Source organism: Passer domesticus, chromosome 19 (assembly GCF_036417665.1).
Source record: "Passer domesticus isolate bPasDom1 chromosome 19, bPasDom1.hap1, whole genome shotgun sequence".
Lineage (NCBI taxonomy): Eukaryota > Metazoa > Chordata > Aves > Passeriformes > Passeridae > Passer > Passer domesticus.
In genome coordinates this window covers 1779717-1787802 of record NC_087492.1, presented here as the reverse complement: position 1 = coordinate 1787802, position 8086 = coordinate 1779717, and the positions used below count along the sequence as shown (strand labels likewise).

The 8086-nt window shown below is 50.8% G+C and overlaps 1 protein-coding gene across 3 annotated transcripts; it reads left to right on the top strand.

The window, feature by feature from the left end:
• The first annotated feature begins 2676 nt into the window (after positions 1-2676).
• On the top strand, positions 2677-6839 carry LOC135283791 (lysophosphatidic acid receptor 1-like). 3 transcript variants are annotated; one of them, XM_064394892.1, is made up of 3 exons: positions 2677-3150; positions 3497-3589; positions 4149-6839. In XM_064394892.1, the coding sequence occupies exon 3, from the start codon at positions 5081-5083 to the stop codon at positions 6164-6166; it is 1086 nt and encodes a 361-aa protein (XP_064250962.1). In that variant the 5' UTR covers positions 2677-3150; positions 3497-3589; positions 4149-5080; the 3' UTR covers positions 6167-6839. The 3 variants fall into 3 exon arrangements, with proteins under 3 accessions (XP_064250962.1, XP_064250965.1, XP_064250963.1); XM_064394895.1 differs by lacking the exon at positions 3497-3589; XM_064394893.1 differs by lacking the exon at positions 2677-3150 and having other exon boundaries at positions 3168-3589.
• Positions 6840-8086: the final 1247 nt, after the last annotated feature.

Genomic DNA, 8086 nt, shown 5'->3' with positions numbered 1-8086 from the left:
CCTTACGTATGTAATTAAACAGCAACACATTTTTTTAATAATCCTTTTTCTCAGCTCTCTGCTTCTGCTTCTGTAGAATGATAAATTCACAGATTTTTCATTTTGGTCCCCTTTGTTTTCCCATCTAAATTATTTTTTAATTAAACACGATTCAGGGGCAACTCAGACTTTACATTCAGCAGAGAAAAGCAACACAGCTTTACTCCAGACACAGCATCACCTCTGGGATTTCTGGGGGTGGATTTTGATCCAGCTGAGGAATACAAATGAGGCAAACTCCTTCCCCAAAAGTCCGTGGGGGTGCAAGCCCAGAGCTGGGCTGGGAGGAAGAGCAGGATGGGCAGAGGGAAGGGATGTTCCCCAGCTGAGCTGAGCTTGCAGAGTCATCCAGCAGAGCTGAATTCCATGAAAAAGGAGCTGAGGAATCTCTCCCTGCCCTGCTGCTCTCCCAGAGGGGTGGCAGAGCTCAGGAGCAGCTCCTTTATTGATAAAAAAGGGGCTGTAAGAGCATTCCCACCGTGCAGATCTGCCGGGGAGGGTTTCCCCACCCCGCAAGTGGTGATGAGGTAAAGAATTCCTGCAGGGGAGAACAATGAGGGGCTGGTGGCTTTGTCCCTCCAGTCCCTGCGGGGCCAGGTGGATGCTGAGCACGCAGAGCAGCTCTGCAGCTCCAAGGGCATCCAAGAGACAATTCCCCTGGGCTCTGCTCCTTCCCTGGGCTGCTCCTCACCGGGGAGCTCAACCAACATCTCTGTGTGTTTTTCCTGCTCCATTTCCTTGAAGTCCTCTGTTCAGGACTGAAAAGCTGAGGGCTAGAAGTTTTGGTCTTGAAAATCAGGATTCTTGCTTTATTTATTTGTTTATTTTGTTTTGTTCTTTTGGGGTTTTTTTTCCCCTCTTCTTTTTGTTTCTAAACCTTCCAGCCTGTCATTATCAAAGTGGTAATAAACTGCACTGCAGTCAGGTTAATTAAACCTTCATTTGAGTTCAAAAGTGAAGGCACGCTCAGGCAAAGGCATTCCCTTTCCTTCTAAAGCCTGTCATCTAAATAAGCAGGGCTGGCATCATTTGATCTCCGTATTTTTATACTTTTTTCCTAAGGAAACTCCCCTGGCAGGTGCTTGGATATCAGTTCTTGATGGCATCGTTGCACTTCAGGGTAGCTCTGATTCCTTTTCAAAACCAAAACTGAGATGCCAGGATGCCATCAAGAACTGGGTGCATTTTACCCAAAGATTTTTGGACACTGAACCTGAAGATGTGAGAGCATCTTGGAGGAGGTGACACAAAGTTAAGCAGCTCTCTGAATTCCACGCTGGGTTTTGCTGACAGCTACACCGTAGGGAAGGACAGCTGGGAATATCAAATCCAGTAAAAACTGCATTTATTTTGTGGCCTGGAGAGCCACGGCAGCAAGGGCTGAGAGGGGGAGACTGGCTGGAGTCCAAACCCTGGTCAGAGAGGAGCTGACCCAGCAGGGATTGCCCTGCAGGGGACAGGGAAGCACTTCTGAGGGACTGGAAACCCAGATGGGTTTTTGGTGGGTGATTGGGAATCCCACCCTGCAGGGTGAGAAAACAGAGTGCTCCTCATTCAGCTGTGTGCTGTCATTTTATTCCTGAGAGCTCCCACGCCCCTGAAGAGGAAATCTGGAATTTCAGAGCTCTGGGTGAAGCAGAAACATTGCAGCTTCATCCTCCACGTGCAGAGTGGGCTGGCTCTGACTCCCCCCAGCGCTGCCCTGGGAATGCTGTCCCAGCACAAGGGATGGGATCTGTTCTGCCTCCCTCACACCCAGCTGATCCTGGAGAGGCTTTGCTTGCCACACACACCTGGCTCCAGGTGTTTGTCTCCCATCACCCCAAACCTGAGGCAAAAATCCCTCCAGGAGAGAGGCTGGAGAGGGGAGGAGCAGAGCTCTGTGTTTTCAAAACAGCTCCAAAAAATCTTGGACGGAGATCACACACCCCATTTGTGTCTCCCTCTCCAGAAAGGAAGGCTTTAATCTGCATTAATTGAAACATAAATTGGATAAATAGGCTCCTTATTTGTATCACTCCCTTTCCTGACTGCTTCTTCCTTGCAGGCCTCGTGATGGCCGTGGAGAGCGGGGCAGAGGGACACTGTGATCCCACAGCTCTGCTGAGGCTCGTGGCTCTGAAACCTGGATTTGTGGGATCCTGCTGAGCTGCTCAGGCCTCTTGGCCTTTTTTGACCCAGGTTTGGTGTCTGCAGCGTGGTGACAGTGCAGAGCTGAGTGCAGGGACAGCGGGGAGAAAGCAGAACCATCCCAGTTCCCAGGATTTGGGTCAGGAATGGGGAATGTGACAGGGCAGAAAGCAGGGCACTGAAACCCCTCATCCTTTTGGGGTTGTCCTGTGTGCACATGACCTCTGGCTCGTGCTGCATCTCCCCTTCTCCCTGAGCTGTGGCATTCCTGTTTCATCACAAGGATGCAGATTTTCTCTGGAATTCCAGGCCCAGTTCCAGTGCCAGCACAGAGGACACAGTGCCTCACCCCAGGGTGAGGGTGGGAGCTGTCCAAGGGTTCCTGGGCAGGGCTGGGCTCGGCTCCTGCATGAATTCCCTGTTTTGGGATCAGTTTTGGTGAGTCCCAGCTGGGGTCTCTCCTTCTGAGCCCTTTGGGTCCCACTGGGGGCTGAGAGCTGCAGCTGGGGGCAATTCTGGGGCTGAGAGCTCAGCTGGGTCAACTTGGGTTTTCCACACTTGAACCACCACTAAAAATCCAGCCTGAAGCCTCTGGTGCCTCTTTCTCTTCAGTGTGGTCAGTGGTTATTGCCTTCCCCACAGGCACAATCAACAGATAATTCCACAAAATGAGGCCATTTCTTACACATACATCAAAATAAATTGGGCATTCAGATAAAGACGTGTCAATACAATCACAGAACCAAAGGAAAAGCAATCACAGAACTGAAAAAAAAAAAGGGTTGCAGGAGGTGAAGTCTGGGTAAATATAAATCAAAGGCTGCCCACAGCAAGGTACAGACAGTGATTGAGGTGACAGCCCGAGATCCTGGAGATTAGATTGAGTTGCCTGGAATCCTGTGTCACCTTAAACAAACAATGGGATTGTTCTTTCCCCATTTATGGGATGCAGATAACAATTCCTCACAAGGGTATGCTGAGGTAAGCACAGGGAATGCTGCACAGTTCCTGGAATATGGCAGTAGGAAAACGCCCTTGGATTGAGGTTGTTCCATGAAGAGGTTGGGTTTTAAATTTAAAGTATTTTTTATTTGGTTTTGGGAGCCCCAGCTGCATCAGAGAGGGCTGGAATATACAAATCTGGGGGTTTCTGTGTGTTAAAGCCCACTAAAAAAGCAGCTTCCACACTATTGTCTCCCTTAATCCAGCAACATGATGGCAATTTGTATGCAATTCTATTAGGGAAATCAGATTACAAATCTTTTGTGGAGAGCTATTTATACCACTTGATATTACTTTAATTACATTCTGATCTCACAACGTTTAGCATTTTGGGCTCGAGCACCAAATTTTCAAATTAGAGCAACTTCAAGCAGCATTTTCAGGAATATCTAGAGCCCTTTGGAGCCCAAATTCACAGGTAAGTTATTTTTATCCACCAGGGTATTTTCAGAACCGTTTTGCTCTCTGGATGTTGTGTTCCTCACAGGTGTCCTGGGCCCACCTGGGCCGTGCTGCCACTGCTGCTGGGAGGGAAAGGATTTGCTGGCTGGCTCAGGGGTGACAGAAATAGTGGGGCCCTTGTTCAGCAGCAACCTCACACCCGAGCTGTGGCTGCCAGGGCTGCCCCGCGGGGATTACAAAGGGAGTTTTATCTGGGACACTGGGAGAGGAATCTTTTATAGGGTGTTAATACACCCCAGGCTTGACTGGTCAATCTCAGCCCTCATTTCTATGTTGTCATTCCCTTGTGACATTCTGAAATGCTTACTCCTTACTTAGACTTGTATAAAATATAATAATCATGCTTTAAAAGTATATTAATTAAAGTATTCCTGGTACTCAAAAATTGTGGGTGCTGACTGCACATTAAACTGAATATACCTTCATACACTTCAATGGGAAAAAAAAAAGCCCAAGAATTTTCCTTTTTAAACTCAAAATTATAGCCTAAATTTCTTACATTTTAAATTTGGCAGAGCTAACAGAGTTCACAGATTCCCACCTCTGGGGCTGGAATTGCTGCTATGATGATCAGTGCTGAATGTGGGAGCCCAAAAATTCAGCTGAGCTGCTTGGCAAGGCCGTGGTAGAAAATTGTGACAAATGAAGGTGAATCCTTCATCAAGGTAACAATAAAATAAGAATTGAATCAGAATAAATAACGTGGATAAATGGATAATTTGTGTGGATAATTGCCCTGCTCACCTGGACTGCTCAGCTGGTTAAAATCTCCCTGCTGCCTCTGTATTTTATTCCAGCAGTGCCCTCTGCTGAGAGCATGGAATGTGTGTCCCCAGAGCTTTTTTCCTCCCCCCAACTCTCAGGTATTTTCAATCTAAATTCTCAAAAACCATTTGCATTTAAAAAGATGGAGAAAGAAGAGCAACACTGGTGTTGGTACTGGTTTATTAATGACCAAGCCAGATGAAATAAACACAAAATACCCTGTAGGAAAGGCATGGTAGTGGTGTTGGCTGGGTTTTAGCTGTGTTATCCTGGAAGAATTCAGTGGGAAAAGGCATTTTCTGGGCTCTTGGGGTCCAGGCTGGAGACACAGCACTGATGTTTTGTTTCAGCTCCCTCAGCCCTCCAAACCCACAAAACTCTGCTCCCCCTTTCCTGGCTCTCTAGTCCTTTATGATCTACTTAATTTGCAAGTTAAATTGATTCACTTCACTCCATTTTGATAACATCCCTGAAGAATTTTAAGCTGCAGGCGTCACCACCCATCTGCCCAAGCCCTGGGCATGTTTTGCTCTTGTCAAAGGTTGCTTCCAGCAGCTCATCCGTGTGGGAAACGCGTTCTGCAGTTTGGGCTATCCTAGCAACTGCCAGGGATCGGCACAGCCCCCAGCTGGCAACCCAAATATTTAAAAACACGCCTGGTTAAAGTTTAACCCCCGTGACGATGATGATGTGGCAGCAGGAGCTGCGCGTCAGGAGAGGATCCGCGCCCGGGGATCGAGGTGGGAGCTCCTGGGGAGAATGGGATGAGCAGAGCTGGCCCCACGGAGCAGCTCCCACCATGAATGGCTTCCCAAACTGCTCTGCCAACCACACCAAGATCTGGAGTCACTACTTGGTGCTGGCCCTGGGCATCCCCCAGCTGACCATCAACGTCGTCTCCATCATCTTCAACTGCACCGCCATCTTCACCCGCCTGGCCACCAGGGACCTGCACAAGCCCATCTCCATCCTCTTCTGCAACCTGGCTGTCTCTGACCTCTTCACCAGCTTCTCCGGCTTCTGGATTTCCATGCTGTTCATCACCAACCCCGACATCACCATCTTTGGCTCCCAGGAAATGCTGGCTCCCTACTCCCTGTACACCACGTCCATCCTGTCCACCATCTACAACCTGGTGAGCATCGGCATCGAGCGCTACCTGGCCGTGGCCGAGAGCATGAGGACGAGGTTCAGGGTGGCCAGGAACCACTCCATCGCCGTGGTCTTCATCAACTGGGTCCTGGCTTTCTTCCTGGGCTGCCTGCCCCTGATGGGCTGGAACTGCCTGCACGCGGAGAGCAACGTCTCGGTGCTCTACAGCCCCTTCTGCGTCAACTACCTCGTCTTCATCGCCATGCCCAACGTGGCCGTGGCCTTCCTCGTGCCCCTCTTCACCTACCTGAGGATCATCATCATCCTGAGGAAGAGGAAGCTGAGGATGCAGGCGTGTGGCCAAGCCATGGACACCTACAAGTCGGCAGAGACGCAGGTGGCCAGGACCAGCATCTCCATCTGGCTGCTGGCCCTGGTGTCCTACGCGCCCTTCCTGGCCGGCGTCATCTTCGACGCGGCCAACCAGCGCTGCCACAGCGAGCTGTACCCCGGGGTGTACGTCTTCAGGAACTGCACGGCCATGCTGATCACCATCACCTGCCTGGGCAACCCTCTGCTCTACACGCTGAGGCTGAGGGCGCTGGGGGCGCGGCTGAAGGCGCTGCGGGGCCTGTGGGCGTCCCGCGTGCGGGCCTGCGCCATCGGCCACGTCTGAGCCCCGTGGGGCTCGTGTCCCCACTTGTGTGTGTTCCGTTCATGCTGGGTGTTCTGTGCCTTCACGGCTGGCTGTGGGAGCGAAATGGGGAGAAGGAGAAGCGCGGAGTTTGTTGGCAGGGATGGTATTCCCTCCTCTGAAAGCAGCGCTCCTCCATGTTCTGTGCTGTGAGGCACTGCCGGAGCAGAGCAGAGCAGAGCGCTCCTTTGCTTTGGAGTTAGTGTAGCTAGCTGAGGCAGGGTTTTCCCTGGACTGGTTTTTTTTTTCTTTCCCTTTTCTGGGAACTGTTGGGAGCTGTTCCAGACTGGGAGCCGGGGAGCACGGAGAGCTTGCACCTTGTGGCTGCTCTGGGCAGCGGCCATGCCCAGTGCTGAGGGGCTGACAACAGAGAGACCCCCTCAGGAGAGACTTTCTGAATCTGTCATCCCTAAAGAGCAGCCACTGAGTTTTGTCATCTGGTATTGTTCATTTTGTGTGTGCTGGGAGGTGCTTGGCCTGTTAAATAAACAGGTTTTTTCCACTTCTCTCTGAGGAAACCCTTCCCGAGCCGGCTGTGGGGAGGGGCCGTGTGGGTTTGCTTTCTGGGGGGGCCCTTTTGGATGTTTTCCCCAAAATTTCCCCCAAACCAGGACACAAAGCAGACACTGAGGGCCCAAACCCCGCGGGGATGAGGGCTGGGGGGATCTCGGGGGCCTGGTGGGATCTCGGGGGCCTGGTGGGACCTCAGGGCTCCTTCCCAGCCTCGGCAGCGCCATGGGCCCCTCACGGGGAGCAGAGGCAGCTCAGGTGGGGCATGGAGCCCCCAGCAGTGTCCTGGGTCCTTCATGAAGAAAAAATGGGGGATAGACCCTCCAGCAATGTCCCCAGGTCCTTCATGAGGAACAAAATGGGGCATAGAGCCCTCAGCACTGTCCTGGGTCCTTAATGAGGAACAAATGGGGGATAGAGCCCCCAGCAGTGTCCCCAGGTCCTTCATGAGGAACAAAATGGGGCATGGACCCCCCAGAAGTGTCCTGGGTCCTTAATGAGGAACAAATGGGGGATAGAGCCCTCAGCACTGTCCTGGGTCCTTCATGAGGAACAAAATGGGGCATAGAGCCCTCAGCACTGTCCTGGGTCCCTCATGGGGAACAAATGGGGCATGGACCCCACAGCAGTGTCCCCAGGTGGGGCATGGAGCCCTCAGCAGTGTCCTGGGTCCCCCATGGGGAACAAATGGGGGATGGAGCCCCCAGAAATGTCTCCAGGTCCCTCATGGGGAACAAATGGGGGATGGAGCCCTCAGCAGTGTCCCCAGGTGGGGCATGGAGCCCCCAGCAGTGTCCCCAGGTGGGGCATGGAGCCCCCAGCAGTGTCCCCAGGTCCCCCACGGGGAGCAGAAGCTCCGTTCCAGGTGGGGGAAGGACTCTCCCAGCACTGTCCCTGCCTCTTGGAATTCCAGGCTCTTTCTTGCTCCAAGGTCAGGGCGAATAAAACTCAGGAGACTTCTTTAGAAGCCTGGACTGGATAGGTTTTGTGGCACCAGCTCAGCTGCTGCCCTGTGGTATTTCATCAGCACACAGCAATAAAATTCCATGGAAATCCACAGAGTGATGATGCTCTCACACTCATCACACACAATCCCACCCACTTGGAGCTTCCAGGGACTTCTTTCCAGTTCCTTTGCTTTGTTGTTGTTTCCTCATGTTTGTATCTATCTATATTCCTCTCTAACTCCCTATATTTCTCTATTTATTCTATATATATTTATCTATTCATTATATAGATATATATTTATATTTTCTATTTCTCTATTTATTATATAGATATATATTTATATTTTCTATTTCTCTATTTATTATATAGATATATATTTATATTTTCTATTTATATTTTCTATTTCCATATTTTATATATCCCTATATCTATACCTCTCCTCCT

Coding starts and splice junctions, on each gene's coding strand:
- LOC135283791 (XM_064394895.1), top strand. CDS start 5,081: ATGATGATGTGGCAGCAGGAGCTGCGCGTCAGGAGAGGATCCGCGCCC.